This window comes from Silurus meridionalis, chromosome 25 (assembly GCF_014805685.1).
Source record: "Silurus meridionalis isolate SWU-2019-XX chromosome 25, ASM1480568v1, whole genome shotgun sequence".
Taxonomy (NCBI): Eukaryota; Metazoa; Chordata; class Actinopteri; order Siluriformes; family Siluridae; genus Silurus; species Silurus meridionalis.
In genome coordinates this window covers 13,808,904-13,826,764 of record NC_060908.1, presented here as the reverse complement: position 1 = coordinate 13,826,764, position 17,861 = coordinate 13,808,904, and the positions used below count along the sequence as shown (strand labels likewise).

The 17,861-nt window shown below is 39.4% G+C and overlaps 2 protein-coding genes across 2 annotated transcripts; both read left to right on the top strand.

Annotated features, from left to right (window-relative positions):
• The first annotated feature begins 532 nt into the window (after window positions 1-532).
• On the top strand, window positions 533-3,715 carry prkrip1 (PRKR interacting protein 1). Its single transcript, XM_046839841.1, has 6 exons — window positions 533-703; window positions 898-976; window positions 1,425-1,525; window positions 2,569-2,654; window positions 3,298-3,362; window positions 3,446-3,715. Exons 1-6 carry the CDS (start codon window positions 578-580, stop codon window positions 3,565-3,567), a joined length of 579 nt encoding a protein of 192 aa, XP_046695797.1. The 5' UTR covers window positions 533-577; the 3' UTR covers window positions 3,568-3,715.
• Window positions 3,716-7,924: 4,209 nt separating this feature from the next.
• Window positions 7,925-15,236, top strand: upk3b (uroplakin 3b). Its single transcript, XM_046838587.1, has 6 exons — window positions 7,925-8,154; window positions 11,519-11,683; window positions 12,059-12,290; window positions 12,440-12,519; window positions 12,616-12,745; window positions 14,073-15,236. Exons 1-6 carry the CDS (start codon window positions 8,094-8,096, stop codon window positions 14,317-14,319), a joined length of 915 nt encoding a protein of 304 aa, XP_046694543.1. The 5' UTR covers window positions 7,925-8,093; the 3' UTR covers window positions 14,320-15,236.
• Window positions 15,237-17,861: the final 2,625 nt, after the last annotated feature.

The following is a 17,861-nucleotide window of genomic DNA, read 5'->3' as shown; positions in this document are numbered from 1 at the left end:
TAGTGTTGTGATACGTCGCATTCACGTGGCAGCAGTGGTGCTGAGAACGCGCTTAAAAAATATTCGTATCCAATGCGCACTTTTTTCAAATCGATGCATCGCATCATTAACTTTTATGCCGATGCAACGATGCGTATCAGTGAATCTTACCATCCCTAATATATATTGCAGGATATTTTGGACAGAATCACTTTGCCAGCTTTGAAAGCACAAGAAAGGCTTTGAAAATTCCCATTTTGGAAAAGTTATAGCTTTAAATCTGACTGGAGTCTCCTTCCAAAGCCGTGTCCAGGTCAAAATATTTTTTCTAAACAGCATAGGAAGGTAGTTGCGAACGTTCTATGTAAAAGCTTGATTGGTTTACATGGGTTGGAAGTATCTGGAAGATCTTGCCTGGCCTTATGTAGAGCTCTGAACACCTTTGGAATTAATTGGAAAATTGGCCCCACGCACCCCAGGCCTGGGAAGCTGTAACGAGAGTAACTCTTCGGTTGTCCGCTAGGTGTCAGTGTGCGCAATTTATTTATCTGGATTTTGTTTTGAACGCACCCGAAGAAGACGGGGACACACCGAAAACATGGCGGCGTCCCAGAAAGACTCGAAACCGGGAAAAGCTCCAAAGAAGGAGTCACAGCCTTTAATTATTGCCAAAAATCCTGCTGAGGAGCAGCGGCTCAAACTGGAGAAGTTAATGCGTAACCCGGTGTGTGCGTGTTTTATTTTTTTAAATCCTCCCGCGCATGATTGCTAGATAAACAACATGGCTGCGTCCGGAACCGAGCATTACACATACTCATGTTTTAGCGTTAAATGAGTCCGTTAGGGAGTAGTGTGCGGTTTGGGAGGTCACCATAAACGCTTCTGACGCAGCAAGGTGTGATGATATTTGTTTCACAGGACAAACCGGCCCCGATACCGGAAAGACTGAAAGATTGGACACCGCGTTCGGCCCCGGAGTTTGTGCGTGACGTCATGGGTAAGTGCTCTTCACTGATTGGCTGACTCTTTATTCCCACGCGGTATAACCGAGGATATCGATGAGACGGTATCACGGTGTGAATCACGATATTAATCGGTTTAAATGGATTACATGGTGCAGGTTCCATAAAACCGAATAAATACACATTTATTGTCCGATCAAGTAGTTTACAGTAGCATTGTAAGAAGCACATCTTTTTCTCAATCAAGTTCAAATGTCATTAATATGTTTGCATGAAAACGTTTTCAAAAGGAGATTTAAATATAGTCACTGATAGCTTACTGACCAATACTATACTATACATCATACTGTATATACTGTACTGCACTAAAGACTTACTTCACATCTATGTACTGTATATAGGAAATGTACTTCTGATTTAGTGTTTCAGCTACCAAAAGGTACCTCTGGTGAATCTAATAACCCTAACGCGATCCGTGAACAGGCTCCAGCGCCGGCGCAGGCAGCGGCGAGTTCCACGTCTACAGACACCTGAGGCGGCGCGAGTACCAGAGACAAGATTTTCTCGACCGGATGTCTGAAAAGGTATTGGCTTTGAGCAGCATGTGAGAAGACCAATCAGAACTTTCCATGTCCTGGTTGAGTCAGTTTGTCCTTTTAGGGGGTGGGATTTCGATTTCCAGATGTACACGTGAGCGTTTTCATGATCTACGTCATGGACCATGTTTCAGTCAGGCATTTACCGGTTTGTGTCCATCACTTGAGAAGGTGACCCAGATATCTGCAGCTTCACCATCAGGTACACTAAAGTGATTATAGTGACTTCATTGCCAGCCAGTGTGAAGGTCCGAGACGTTTCCGTGGTTACCACGTCACGCTGAATAGAAGTCCAAATTGGTTTGCGGCTCACAAGGCAGACGGTGAAGTAAACCTTAAGAAACAGGATGGAATTAATACCAAAATTAGATGATGTCCCACTTTCCCAGGGTTTTTTTAATGATAATAAACATGGGTCCATTTGTAGGACACATTTCTTCTTATCTTCACTTTATACATGAAAAACAACAGACCATACGATTTGATGTGCTTTTTTGAACATCCCATCCCACATTTAGTCCTCATTGCTGTAATAAAGTCCTCACCTCTTCTGGGAAGATGCTCCACTAGATGTTAGTGTGTGATTGTGGAGATTCGTTTAGCCACAATGGAGCTGATGTAGGTGAGAAGGTGAGGACTCCTGGAGTCCCAATTCATCCCACAGGTGTTTAGTAGGGTTGCGGTCAGAGCTGTATAGCAGGCCAATCAAGTTCTTAAGCTCCAAACCATGAAGTTTGCTTTGTGCACACAGGCATTGTGATGTTCGAAAGGGTTTGGGTCTCCTAGTTCAAGTAAAGAAAAAAATGTTCATTCCACTGCATCCAAAGAGGTTTTATACAATTGTGGGTCGAACCACAAGTGGCTGGAAAAGTCAGGTGTCCAAATACTTTTATCCATGTAGCGTATTAACTTTGGAAACCAAACTTTCTTAAGTTTTGTGTTACCTGCTTGTTATAATATACTGAAGTGCTGTACGTGCTTATATATGAGGATTTTCTGCCTGATGATGTAACGCTGTGCTCCTACTTCAGCAAAACCTGGACGAAAGCTATAAGGAGAAAATACAGGAGAACCAGCAAGCAGCTGAGGAGAGGACGGCCAAGCGCAGGAAGAAGAGGTGACCGCAGTGTTTAGCTTTTTAGATCGAGGGTGAAAAACCCTGAGCATTGTTCAAAACACAAACTCAAGAAAATGTAGCCGTCTATGACGAACACGTTATTATTTGCCTAGTGATTTGTTAGGTTGTACTTGTGCCTTCCAGAATTATTGGCACCCCTGCGTGGTGGCGTTGGTGATTCAGGTGCTCTTATGAAAACCGATGGCATCATCAATAATGTGTATAATTTTTTATATTATTTTTAGATTTTTATTGCTTATATTATATTTGCCAGGAGGTTCCTGGTTGCAGCTTTTAACATCGAATCAGATGCTTGAAACATGTTTGAAAGCTCGTGATCTGAAACGAAAAAGGGAACAAATCTGAAAGCGTAACGGGGTTCATTTGAAATAAATTGTTTGTCTCCCTGTTTGTTTGTGTGGGTTTTTTCTTGCTTATTTATTCAAGTCCTGAGGCGGTGCCAATAATTCTGTAACGGAGTGTAATGTTTGTTCCGGGGGGGAAGAAATAAGACAAATATACAGTGAGGAATGTGAACTACAAAGTACAAAAGAACAGTGATTCATTCATAAATATCTATAAATGTAGGGTAGGTTTTAGGAAATTTTATTTTATTTTTTTAAATGCATTTTTTGTTGTTTAGGGAGAAGCTCAAACTGAAAAAGTTGATGGCCAAGAAAGCCAAACAAATAAGCAAGAAGCAAGCAGGTACATCAAATCTTCCCCAAATCCTCTTTAATGCCTTTAAACCTCCACAGACTGATGATTAACTGATAAAAATGTCTGTGCAGAGTCCGATAAGGAGGAGGAGGAGGAGGAGTCGGCGAGCGAAGAGGAAGAAAAGGAGGACGAGGAACAGAAAGATCAGCAGGATGATGCTGAAGAGCCCAGCTTTGTCATGAGCAAGAGGTGACTCCTGAAGAGTCTGAACAGGAAAGACCTGGATGAAACTGTCAACATTCTGGACGTTGTTTCTTTTCACGAATGTTTTGGTTGTCTTTTTTCTTAACTGTACATACTCTATTTTTAATAAACATTACGAAAAAAACTGTTTACAAAAACATATTTTCACGATTCATATTTTGCGAATGAAACAATGATTCTTTGTTTCCCAAAGCTGCTCTCTATCTACCACTTCCTACCTAATTTCACATCCCCCTTCCTAACCTCACACCCACCTACCTGCCCACCTTCTTATACACCCACATCCCTACCCACCTAACCTTCCATCCACCTTCTTACCCACCTAACCTCACACCCACCTCCTACCCATCACCTTCTTACCCACCCACCTACAAACCCAACCTTACACTCACCTACCCATCACCTTCTTACCCACCCACCAACAAACCAACCTTACACTCACCTACCCATCACCTTCTTACCCACCCACCTACCCATCACCTTCTTACCCACCCACCAACAAACCTAACCTTACACTCACCTACCCATCGCCTTCTTACCCACCCACCTACAAACCTAACCTACACTCACCTACCCATCACCTTCTTACCCACCCACCTACAAACCTAACCTTACACTCACCTACCCAAAACCTTCTTACCCACCCACCTACAAACCTAACCCTACACTCACCTACCCATCACCTTCTTACCCACCCACCTACAAACCTAACCCTACACTCACCTACCCATCACCTTCTTACCCACCCACCTACAAACCTAACCTTACACTCACCTACCCATCACCTTCTTACCCACCCACCAACAAACCTAACCCTACATTCACCTACCCATCACCTTCTTACCCACCTAACCTCACACCCACCCACCTACATACCTAACCTTACATTTACCTACCTATTACCTTTTGACCTACTCACCTCACCTACACACCCATTTACCTATCTCACTATTACCTATAATCTATTACCTTTTTATACACCAACTTCCCTACCTACCCACCTATCCACCCTTTTACCCACCCATGTAACCTCACACCCACCTACCTCTTCACCTTACCTACCCACCTCCCTACCATCCTTACCTCACACCCACTTACCTATCCATCTTATCTACCCACCACCTACCCATCAAACCTTCCAAAACTACCTACCCTACTTACTTGCCAGATCTCCCAATCCATGTACTTGCCCACCTACTTACTTACCTACCTAAGCTCCTAACCACCTATCCATCTACATAACCTCCCACTTACATACCCACCTAATTACCTATTGACTTAACACACCTACCCACCCATCCACCTTCTTGACTACTCATCCACCTACCAAACCTTTCATTCATCTACTTATTCACCTTTTTACTTGCCCATCTTAACCTACCTACATAGCCTTCCATCCACCTACCCAACCACCTACTGAGACAGATAATCACCTATCTACCTACATAACCTCCAATCCACATACCCACCCACCTTACCACCTACCTTCCTACCTGCTTCTTTAAGTAACCACCCACCCAAATACCTACTCATTTAGAGGTTATTTGTATATCAGGTGTGTGCTGTTGATTAAATGACCCATTGGTTTTATTGAGTTCAGTCAGAAGGGGGCAGAATCTTTGGTACATTCGCCAAGCAAATAAGTTCCCAAAACCAAAAGTTATGTAATGAAATAAAACGAGATGTATGTACTGTTATAGGAAGATAATCAAGCACAGGGTTACTGTTACCACCATGAATCGTTCTCCCAACAGCTTTAAAAAATGCTTTATTAATAAAACAATAAGGCATTGCGCTTTTTGTCCATTGTTACATTTAGTGTTTCCTGTTATCAGTTATGTTGTAACAGTGATAAACACAATTAAAGGTCATTTTGTAACCGTTCAGTTTCCGACTGGTGAAAAGTCAGATGCCTTCCTTACAGCAATGTTAAACATCCTTGCAGAAGACTGCTGAACGCTTTTTACTTGTTAAATAGTGAAACTTCTACCACAACAATGAGCCACCTGGACTACAGAACAGGGAATTATGCAAAGATGCTGTTTGTGGACTACAGTTCAGCGTTTAATACTATAATTCCCTCCATGCTCACCTCTAAGTTGGAGGTCCTGGGACTCAGCCTGCCGCTGTGTCAATGGATCTCCAACTTCCTGACAGACAGATGACAAGCCATACGGGTGGGCAAACACACCTCATCCACCCTCACCCTCAACACTGGAGCTCTCCAGGGTTGTGTTCTGAGCCCCCTGCTGTACTCACTGTACACATATAACTGTGTGGCCTCTTCCAAATCCACCACCATCATCAAGTTTGCTGACGACACTGTTGTGGTGGGCCTGATCTCCAACAAAGATGAGACTACCTACCTACAGGAGTTTAAAAACCTGGATAGATGTGCCAGGAGAACAACCTTCTCCTGATCATCAACAAAACTAAGGAGTTGATAGTGGACATACCAACCGCTAAACATTACCAGGACCCCAGTGCAGAGAGTGGACAGTTTCCGGGACCTAGGTGTTTACATCACACAGGACCTGTCTTGGTCCTGTCACATCAACACCCTGGTGAAGAAGGCCCGGCAGCGTCTGTACTATCTGCAACGCTTAAGGGACTTTAAACTTTCCTCTCAGGTGCTAAAGTCCTGACATGTAGCATCACTTCCTGCACTTCCTGGTTCGGGAACTGCACTATGCAGGACAAACGAGCCCTTCAGAGGGTGGTGCGGTCAGCTGAACGTACCATCCACACTGAGCTCCCTAACCTGCAGGACATCTACAGCATGTGGTGCTGCCAGGAAGATTGTAAAGGACCTCAGCCATCCCAACAATGGACTCTTTTCTTTGTGGTGTTCAGGGAAGCGCTTCCGCTCCTTGAAAGCGAACACAGAGAGAATGAGGAGGAGCTTCTTCCAGCAGGCCATTCAGAGTTTAAACCAGGAGACACCCAGGATCTAGTACTGGACCTCTCTCTCCATCTTTACTTTTTCTGCATAACTTCTTTGCACTATGACACTTTAACTTTGGACTTGCACAGCACAGTGCCACTTTATACCACACCCATACCGCACACGGACACGGACACTTTAAGGACAATCACATTAATCTCCTTAGATTTTACTGTTTTTACTGTCATACGCATCCATGTATTTACACATATTTTCACATATATCTTTTTATATTTTATGTTATACCTTTTATTTATCTACCTTCTTTTTTTTCTTGGTTTATTTTTCCTCATTCTATTCCCTTTATATTCCATTACCTTTTATGCTTAAATGCCAGACCATCGTAAAAAGCATTTCACCGCATGTCGTATTCTATATGTATGTGTATGTGACAAATAAAAATTAGATTTGATTTGACGTTTTTCGCTTACATGACGTACAAGCAGATGCGACGCAGCAGTTGGCATACAAACGGACCAGATTTGATATAGCAATGTGAAAAATTTCTAAAAAATATTTGTGTTTGAAAAAGCTTCCCGAAGGTTCTGTCTTGCAACCGGACACACCCACATTTATTATTTCTTTAAAGGAGATTTGAATCTCAGTTCAGTATTATTTGCCCATTTTGTTAAGTTTCCGTTGAACATACATGTTGAATATGAAGATAATATTATGACTCCTAACAACAAAATGTTAATATTTCTGCACTTTTTTTTTCTCCAGAAGGCCTGTTGGTCGATCCTGTTCCACCGAGTCTGACTCTGATTTCAGCTTAGCTAGAGTTATTTTTTTATTTTTTTCCCCCAGCAAATCTGAGTCATCATAAACAGCGGTGTTGTGTCTATGCAGGCTCTGGTCGAGCTGGTTTCACCCATCCCTGTTAATTCCATTGGATATTTTCAGTAGACCTCGTTTGACTGGTGAATATATCGGAAGGTTTGGAGAAATTCTATATTTTATCCCCCGTCGTTATTACATATAACTGGTTTGTTGCACAAAGTAGAGTTTTGGCTCGACGGATGTCGTTGTATCATTAAATAAATTGTCCACCATTATGTGTACATCTTAAGGAATGCAACAAACAAGAAGACTCAGAATCTCCCTTTTCAACCTACAGATGTTTGTGTTTGTGTGTCTATGTGCACAGAAAGCCTTTTCCACTCTGGTGTCAAGTGTCTTGTGTTCACACGGTTGGATCATCATGTGGTTTTGGCCATTTAGAAAGCGAGTCTTCAGACTTCAGGGCTTTACTTGTTTGGCCCTATGATGAGGTGGGTCAACCTTACATAAAGAACCTGAACCATCCTTTGATTTGTCAGGACATTGTCATTTGCACCTCCCAGTTTCCACTAGAAATGCAAAAACACCAGTACACACACACACACACACACACACACACACACACACACATATATACATGCTCCACTCCCTTTAACTGTTATATCCTGTTCTTTGCATGGGAGGGATGTTTTTTTAATGGAAAGCTTTTTAAGTGGTAGAACCTGCCAGGTTTAATTCACACAGCATTTCACTTCCAGAAGAACACAGTGTCCTTACTGCTGGATGCCACAATGAAGGCCTACCAAGTGGTCTGTTTGATTTGTATGATAATCCTTCATGTATTTGCAATCGGTGAGTCATTTTACCTCATTTATTAAAAACCAAACCAAAAAAATAAAAAAACATATTTTGGGTTATTTTAATTCTGGTTATTTTAGTCACATATTTTTTTTTCATCATGAAAATTGGCTCACAGCACAAACCTGTGGTTAGAGTCAACATCAAAAGTAGGTGAAAAACAGGTCACTGTTATAGAGGTTCGGTTTGTGCAGAAAAATTACTTTCACCATTTCTGATTTGGAAGGAAGCCAAGCCACAAAAAAAAGCGAAATGAGTCGGAGAAATTTCTCATAAAAATCATGATGAGGCAAAATTTAAGATCTTGAGTTCCATCTGGGGGAAAAGTAAATGCTCTACAACCCACTTCATCGTTTTTAGAAAATATTTAAACCCTTAGAACAAGAGTTTCTCTCCTTCCTTCCTCACTATTTATCTATACCGGACTTCAAGTAACAAAGGTTCTTTATTTAAAAATATTTTTTATTGATATTCATTTTTATATTTATATATTTATTCTCTCTTTGTTGTTATAAGTTTCACTCTTCTGGGAAGGATTTTTACTGGATGTTGGAATGTGGGTGTGGAATTTGAGATCATTTACATACAAGTGCATTAGTCAGATCAGGAATTGTTAGGTGAGAAGATCTGGGGTTCAGTCAGCATTCCAGTTCATCCTAAAGGTGTGTAGTGGAGTCCAGGTCAGGGCTTTATGCAGGACATACGAGTTATTTGACTCCCAACTTGGCAAAATATGTTTAAAAAAAACTCAGTTTGTGTACAGTACAAGAGAACCCTTCAGTTCCATGGTTTTATTATCACTCTTACGGCAAGAGTTTGGGGAGGAACCATGTATGGGTGTGATAATCAGGTGTCCACAGTACTCTATACGATAGAGAGAAAAAGAGAGAACCTAGCCAGTAACTACAGCTTCTGTAGCTGTAGGTTTGTGGTATATGTGCGCACACACGCTTATAGGCACTTTTGCTTGATTGTTTGATGGAGATGAAAACGATTGATTTTATAGGGGATCCTGGATGGGCCTGGAGTCCTGGTGCATGGTTTAGTCATTACTTTTAAACATTAAACCCAGTTCAGCCTGTCTGAATGAAATATTCGATTATATGTCACACACGTCTGTGATAAACGTTTGTTGAAAACTCTACCACGCCTCTAGTGGTGTAAATATTTTAGACACGTTGTGTACTTTTAATTGGCAGAAAAATCAGCGTGAACTGGTAGCGGTAGTCAGCCGTTCATTAGTGTTAATTATAAATCTATAATCTTTAATATATGAATAAATATATTAAAACAAGTACCATACAATGGAAAGTTGAAGCTCAGTGATTAAAATGTTGCTTTTGATCTGAAAGTTGTGAATTAAAATCCCAGCAAACCCACTGGTGGACCTTTGAGCAAGGCCCCGAACCTTAAACTGATCAGCTGGATGAGATAATTGTATGTCAAAAGACAAATCTAAAAGTAAAACACTAGATTCTCAGGCACTCAACGTTAAGACATGTTTACTGTGGAGAAAGAAGCTGTTGTAATCAAATACTGACACAAACCATAGACAAGACCAAACTGGTATGTTAACCCACCAAGCCACTATAACAGGTGCAAAAGTATTGAACTATTCAGGCCTAGAGTTTAACAGACAATGTGGCGTAATGACAAAAAGAATAAATGTTGTTTGTTCAAAAATATAATGTTAATGTTAGCATGCTAATGTTTAAAATAAAAATCCATTCTTTAATGGGCAAGATGAACAACTTTCAGTGAATATGTTTGTGTTGTTAAAAAGAACGTTATTTTGCGTTGTTTTTTTTTTTGTTAGTTTTTTAACATGAAAAATGGTTTAATTATTAAATTCATTAATTTACACAGAATAATTTTTAGTCATGGATTAATAACCCCTTAATCAGTATTTGAAACAACTTTGAAACCTTGAATGTCAGTTACAGCTAATGTTGAAAAGACAGTAGTCATAATTCTTGCATTTTTTATGTTTTTTTGTCTAAAAAGACTGGAAATTTTGTCATTCGATATCCCATAAAATGTTTGTTTGCCATTATGTCAAGTGTCCCTTTAATAGAAATGCCAAGTTCACCAATAAACGTGTATATAATCATACCAAGCATGTTAACTAAAGTGGAAAAACACAATTGCATTCCGTTTTTCCAGCTTCTTAACCAAATATCTTGGGTTCATGGCCTGCATTCAGGAAATTTGCACATTTATTCTTATGCCTAATTAGTTTTAGGTTATTGCTGGACTCAAATTCAAACCACACACCACAGCCAGACATGGCCACCCTGGAGTCCAACTCCCAGCACACACACACACACACACTTTCCTACTCTGACTCTGCTTTCTTACTCTTAAAGCGCATGTGTGCGCAGTTACACACACTCACACTATAAAAAAAGACCCTACCTAATTCAGCCAAACAACACAAAGCAATACACTCACTGTATAAGCCAAAGCCTAGTAACCTAAATAAAGAACTAGAACTCTTGTTTTTCAACTATTGCCAAGCCGTGATACTTTGTTTGACACTTTGTTTGATGAACGGTTTCTATCGCTGGTTATCCCTGTATATGAATCATCTGAACTCCTGTTTTTGATGATGTTTTGGGTTACTATTCTGAAGAAAAATTCTCAAGTCTGTGTTTATTTAATATCTCTTCTAACCTGCTTAACTCTTGAACATTATTTACCTGACAATTAAAAGGGTTTATTCCAACAGAAAATGCTTTTCAGTTTATTTTCAGTACATTTCACAATTAACAAAATTTTGCTCTACATATTCCCACAATTTCTTTGAAATTTTTGAAAATGTTTACCTAGTTTGAAAACCACAAAGTTGAATTCAAACAATTGTATAGAATGTCATTGGCTGTCGTAGCATTACATTTTAACTTTACTTGAACTAGGACACCCAAACCTGTTCCAACATAGCAATGTCACTGTGCATAAAACCAGCTCCATGAAAATATGCTTTACATGGGTTGGAGTAGAAGATTGTGAGTGGCCTGCAGTAGAGCTCTGATCTAATCCCATTGGAATGCTGACTGCACCCCAGGCCTCATCACATCACCTACATCAGTATCTGCATTTGCTAACACCCTTGTGGCTGAATGAGCACAAATCTCCATAAGTACACAAAAAAATCTAGTGGAACTTCTTCCCAGAAGTCTGGAGGATATGGATAGACAGCAAATGGGGAGGAAATGGGATTTTTAAAAAGCCAATCTTATGGTCAGGTGTCCACAAACACTTCTCCATATAGTGTACTTTTTTAGCCTGTACAAAAGGTGTTGAAATGTTATGCCAATCCTAAACTGTCTGGTTGACTGTGTTCATTTTTGTTTGACAGCTCCAGTTAACTTCACACCAACTCTTTTGTCAGACGTGACCGCGCCAGTCACTACCAACACTGTGTACCTAAAGAAGCCATTCTGTAGCTTTGACAATATCACTGACCCACTCTGTGGAACCCCAAGCACGTGTAACATATGGCTGGTGTCCGCCCTAGGCTCAGGTGAGGGCTCTATGATTTTAAACAGAAGGAAAATAATAAACTACGCCTTTTACAAATTAAAAGGAAAATGAAATAAAGTATAGCCTTTTCATTTTCTTCTTTTTTTCCCAAACTTATTAGTAATTCAATTTCATTGCTTAAGCTTAACATTCCACCTGACTTTTGCTAACCATGTGTTAACCTTTTGCAGACCAATCATCCTTTCAATTGTTGTTTTGAATCAATCTTTTCTGGTAGTTCAGGAGTTTTCTCCTTAATGACTACACAATCCTTATATATCGCCAAAGTTGTTTTTTTAGGTGAAAAAACAAACTTTGAATATGTATGTAATATTTAACATAATGTTTTGTCTGTATTTTTCTCCCTTCATGATAGCAATGAGCACATTTGACAGCAGCAAAACCAATCCAAGCTTTATCAGCTTGTCTCCATACCCAACTGCATTCAAACCGGGCCAGAATAATTACTCCATCACTAAAGTTGGTCTTCAGAATAGTTTCGTCTGCTCAGCTGCTGGTACTACACCTTCATATTTCCTAGTCGGAGCAGATGGGGCTTGTAATACCGCTAACTGCAATGGTGTGTTGCCTCAAGGCTCGACTATGAGGTAGTGCAGATTTTTATCTTATTCTCCAATAATGTTTCATTCTGTAAACAGCATGTCATTCTAGTTGGATTAACTTTTTATATTTTGCCTCTATTGCGTGATGATTTTAATGCTAATGTCTGATCTATTGTTTTTTTCCCCCCTCTTAGTTTCAAGTATCTTCTTGTCTCTGCAGACAACGTACTTGTTGCAGAGACAAATTGGTTAACAAACATTACTCTGAAAACACGTAAGGAATCATCAGTTCCATCTCAATCCCATTTCTAAGAGCGAGGCGTTTCAGTAAAGCTGATAAAACCTTCCTCTGGTTTTTGTTTTTTCACAGTGAAAGATCCAGACAGTCTCGGTAGTGGTTACGCTGGAAGGTCCGCTGCGATGGTGGTGATCACATCGATTCTTTGCGCTGCCGCAGCTCTCATTTTGCTGTTGCTGCTCATTGCCCTGATTCTGTCCTGGTAGGTCAACCACTACAAATGATTCATGATTACTGTAAAATTAAATGAAAGGTTTAGAGTCCATCAATAGGTAGATAATGGACGAATTCTTATTGAGCACTTTATTATTTCGTGATTCGCAATGATGGTATGAAAGGAATAATCTTTGGAGAGAAATATTAAACACGCTAAAAGGCAGATGAATCTTTATGTAAGTCTGTCATTCTATGATGGAGGCATGTACAAGTTCCTGCCAAATATCAAACATGTAGTACAAAATGTGGTTGTCTGTTAGTTCATCAGGATTTAGTTTCTCCATGAGAATCCACTTACACCACTTATACCACATCAACATTCGGACAAATTGGAAAATGGCATTTTGATCTAAAAACGTTTTTGCGTCCACATTATCGTTTTGAATCGTTTCCCAAAAGTTGCTTGTCCACACTAAAATGTCGGAAAGCACTTGAGTGCGCATGAGGGAAACTAATGAGTAAACTAACTTTGACCTACGGCATTTCACGTCTGCCGCCTCTTTCAAACGTCGCGACAATGTCGAGGAAAGGCACCGAGTTTTTATAAATGCACCGACAGTGAGGTGGTGTTGTTGCTGCGAGTATCACAGGAGTGTAAACTTGCAAAAACGAGATTGAAAATAAACTGATAGACTTGCCAAAAAAAAAAAAAAGGTGAAATATTGGACTGCTTCAAAATACAGTATCCTGCTGATGAGGTTGCGTCCCCTCACAGTAAGGGCGAGCTCACAAAACTCAATAATTGTATTAATAATAATAATAATAAGAAGAAGAAGAAGAGGATGGATGATTATCTTGGCCGAATTGGTCACATGACTGCATCAAATGACTAAAAAAGCACCGTATTCGAAGGCCTCCATTTGCGCAGTCAAAAATGCGACTCAAAAATGGCGTTTTCAAATTTATCCACTTTGGAGAGCGTTTTCAAAAGTTGAATTTTCGTTGACTATACCGTTGTCTGCGAATGGAAGGATTAAAACGGAGAGAAAAATATGCCTTTTTGGACATGGTGTCAGTTCATTAATTTTTTTCCCAGATAACCAATAAGTCTAATAAATTGCTTTTTAGTTATCACATTCTCAGAAACAACTTTTTCAGTGTTCTAATAAGATCTAATACGATTCCAATAATAAAACATTAACCAAGTTCTGTACACGCTACAAAAGCCTGCTGACATGTTTTGTCTTGTTCCCAAGCAAAGGGTTAAATGCAAAATATTTTTAAAAGAGAAAAGACGAGGAAAAAAATAGGTTTCCCATGTAGCCATGCTGTTACTCTGATACAAAAAGCTGACAGACAGGTTTCTCTTCCAGCTGCATCAGCAAAAAGAAAACGCAATCGTACGAAGCGAGACGTCAGACTTCGTTCATGGGATCCCTCCGTATCCCCAGCTATGATGTGCACCACCTGAAGAACCCTTCCCCATACGACAACCCTGCATATGAGCAAGACCTGAAGAAGAGGTACACCAAGACTTCCACCCTGCCGCAGAAAACCCCTACCGTCATCACCACGGTGCAGTCCAACTCTCCAGATACCATCAACATGCAGAAAATGTAAAGGCATACCCAAATTTGATTGAATTCAAACGTGGCTAGCAATCTGGGAGGCAAAAACACAACATGCTAATTTAATTTTTTTTTTTAATTGAAATTGAATTGGAAATGTGTTTTATTTTGGACTAAATTTGACTAAACATTCTGCATTGCCTGGCCAGAAAAAGTCTCCATCTAGATTTCACTTATGTTGGAAGACATAAACTGCAGTTGTGGGAAAGATGTTATTTTTCACATGGTCAAATTATTAGCCTGCATCAAGTAAAGAAAAAAACAAAGTATATTGCTGAAACTACTAAAATTGGGTTAAGAACTTTCCAACGCATCATTAAAACCTGGAAGGATACTGGTGAACCATCATGTTTGAGGACGAAATGTGGGCGGAGAAAAATCTTGAATGAACATGTAGTGAAATAAGATTATAATAAACAGGCAAATTTCAATACGACAATGTCAGGATTCATCATGCTCAGATTTTGAGAGAGGTCAGGTTATTAAAAGTCTATTTTGGTCAGGGTTTACAATTTTGAGCTTCTTGGAGAAATTTGACACAACCATTTTGATCAAAACTGAAATAGGGCCTACCAATGAATTCAACCAACACTAACATACTTTTTACTATGTTTAAAATTTTTACAGCCACAGCAGCATTTTAATTAATGAAAACTCTTAAAAAATGTTTAAATATATTAAACATTATGTTATATTATGTTACAAAAATGTACACAGCATTAAAGAAAACAGGGTTTGGTTTATAAGTTTATAATATAGGGGTTGAGGAATTAATGAGAAATTCTACTTACGCTGGAGTATAAAAATAAACGTGTAACTCGGTTAAAAAAATGCTCAAATTCTCTCAGTTTGAATGCATTATAAAGTAAAAAGAACATTTATGCAACTAATAAAATTTAGTTGATGTCATGTTTTTGTGTCAAACATGTATTATATAAATGTATTCCTTTAGCTTTGCAATATATTCATTGTCAGCTAGAGTCCTAATGTAACGGTTCATCTGATACTTTTATTCGTCTTTGCTATCCATATGTTATTCATAGTTATGTATATTACAATGCTAAATAATGTTAGTATATATATATATATATATATATATATATATATATATATATATATATTTTTTTTTTAACCATTTGGTTTTGGTTCACTTAAAGCAATTAACCAATGAGTTCCAATGTTCTGATGCACCGTGTTAAATGGCAATGGCATACTGTATATCAAATATCTGAGATTGGGTAGAATAAAAATGAAAAGCAGAACAAATCCTGAAGTGAATGCTGAACTGTTTTTAACTTTCAAAGAAATATGAGAAAAAAAACCCCAAAAAAAACGCATAAAATGTTTACCAAAAACCCAAGGTGGTATGCAAGTGCCATAATTGCGAGTTAATAAATTGTGATATTCACCAGGTGGAGCTGTTTGCCTTAAAGCTCAATTACACATTTCATACCCTCTAGCACAATTTATGATAAAACTGCTGAGAAGAGACCATGATTTATCTTCTCAATCAGACCTTTGGGAGAGAAATGCTGTCTGGTTGCATAAAACCGCAGGATTTTTACACATTTGCTGAGACGGTACATAAAATTGGTTTTTGGGTTGGATAAGAACACGGTGGCCACTGGATCCCACTTGGCTGCAATAATGTGTAAAGATGGGTCATCTTGTAAACCCTTGAGCAAACCCCATGGGGGCTGCAAGAATGAGCTTTTTTTATTTGATTTGAGACCGAATCCAAACTTTGTTCCAGACACTTCAAAACCATCATAAAGTTGTGTAAACAATAAAACACTTTGAGAGCCAGTGGATGTTATTATGACATTAAAGTGGCTGTTTGGATTTTTTAAAGCCCCCTGCTGTCTGTGGAGCAAATTGACTTTTGTTTAAAAAAAGTTTTTTTTTAAAAAGACATTTTTAAAGTCATTTTTCTCGCACGTATGCCATCCCCTTGCTGAAACTATAAACACCTCTCTCAGTTTTTCAGGGCCAGAAAAAAAAATCTTGAAATTAAGACTCTACCCAAATCCAAAGTATCTTCAAACTGATATTCTTTATAGTATCTGGAAACATTTCACCGGAGTACAAAGAATGTAATCACTTTGAAATCCATTGGACTTCATGATTACATTAAAGTGGCCATTTAGTTTTTAATAGCCCTTTGCTGTCTGCGTAACCAAATGCCATTGTTTTTAAAACTCTTTCATCACAACTATTCCATATATTGCTGAGAATATTCAGAGTATTTTTCAGGGCTTGAAAAAAACTCAAAAAGTTTGATTTCAAGTGTGTGTTTTGGGAGTTAAACTCGACAATTGGATGCATACACTGAGGATTCTAGGTGAAATACTTCTCGGACATGTCGGGGTCAGGTTTTCTTTTTTTTCCACCTCTGCCATCAGTGGATAGTCGGTTGAGTCACAGAAAGCCCACATAAGCCGGCCTTCGACTCCAGGTCACCGTTTTATGGGTAAAGCATAAATTTGTGAGCCTGTGAGTCACCCAAGCCCACACACACACATACAGTTGCACTACACTCCTCTTTAGGGATTACTCATGCTCAAGAAAGCATCCCTTTAATTTAAATAAGCACTTTAAAGCACTTTGGTTTTCAGGGGAGACGCTGTGCTTTCAATCGTCAATGATTGTTATTCATTTTGAAGTTGTTCCGAGGAATCCCTCACCGATGAGAAAAATCACTCTGGAGCACGTCCATCCATTCTCTTTCTCTAGCATCCTCGGAAAACCCCTCTGCTGCCGGGGAGGAATGAGTCATTGCTCAGTCACACCGTAATCATGGCAGACCTTTTTTACAAAACCTCAACATTAATCCCTCTGCAAATACAGTGTGCGCATTCTGACACCTTCTCTCCCCTGATATAGGCTTGCACTCGTTTCTTTTTTTTTTATATCTACAGGGAGTGCAGAATTATTAGGCAAATGAGTATTTTGACCACATCATCCTCGTTATGCATGTTGTCTTACTCCAAGCTGTATAGGCTGGAAAGCCTACTACCAATTAAGCATATTAGGTGATGTGCATCTCTGTAATGAGAAGGGGTGTGGTCTAATGACATCAACACCCTATATCAGGTGTGCATAATTATTAGGCAACTTCCTTTCCTTTGGCAAAATGGGTCAAAAGAAGGACTTGACAGGCTCAGAAAAGTCAAAAATAGTGAGATATATTGCAGAGGGATGCAGCAGTCTTAAAATAGCCAAGCTTCTGAAGCGTGATCATCGAACAATCAAGCGTTTCATTCAAAATAGTCGACAGGGTCGCAAGAAGCGTGTGGAAAAACCAAGGCGCAAAATAACTGCCCGTGAACTGAGAAAAGTCAAGCGTGCAGCTGCCAAGATGCCACTTGCCACCAGTTTGGCCATATTTCAGAGCTGCAACATCACTGGGTGCCCAAAAGCACAAGGTGTGCAATACTCAGAGACATGGCCAAGGTAAGAAAGGCAGAAAGTCGACCACCACTGAACAAGACACACAAGCTGAAACGTCAAGACTGGGCCAAGAAATATCTCAAG

Excerpts from the sequence above, each read along its gene's own strand:
- upk3b (XM_046838587.1), top strand. The coding sequence starts at position 8,094 with ATGAAGGCCTACCAAGTGGTCTGTTTGATTTGTATGATAATCCTTCAT. Across the intron at positions 8,155-11,518 it reads CCTTCATGTATTTGCAATCG|CTCCAGTTAACTTCACACCA; the intron begins GTGAGTCATTTT and ends TTTGTTTGACAG. Across the intron at positions 12,746-14,072 it reads ATTGCCCTGATTCTGTCCTG|CTGCATCAGCAAAAAGAAAA; the intron begins GTAGGTCAACCA and ends TTTCTCTTCCAG.
- prkrip1 (XM_046839841.1), top strand. The coding sequence starts at position 578 with ATGGCGGCGTCCCAGAAAGACTCGAAACCGGGAAAAGCTCCAAAGAAG. Across the intron at positions 2,655-3,297 it reads GCCAAGCGCAGGAAGAAGAG|GGAGAAGCTCAAACTGAAAA; the intron begins GTGACCGCAGTG and ends TTTGTTGTTTAG. Across the intron at positions 3,363-3,445 it reads AATAAGCAAGAAGCAAGCAG|AGTCCGATAAGGAGGAGGAG; the intron begins GTACATCAAATC and ends ATGTCTGTGCAG.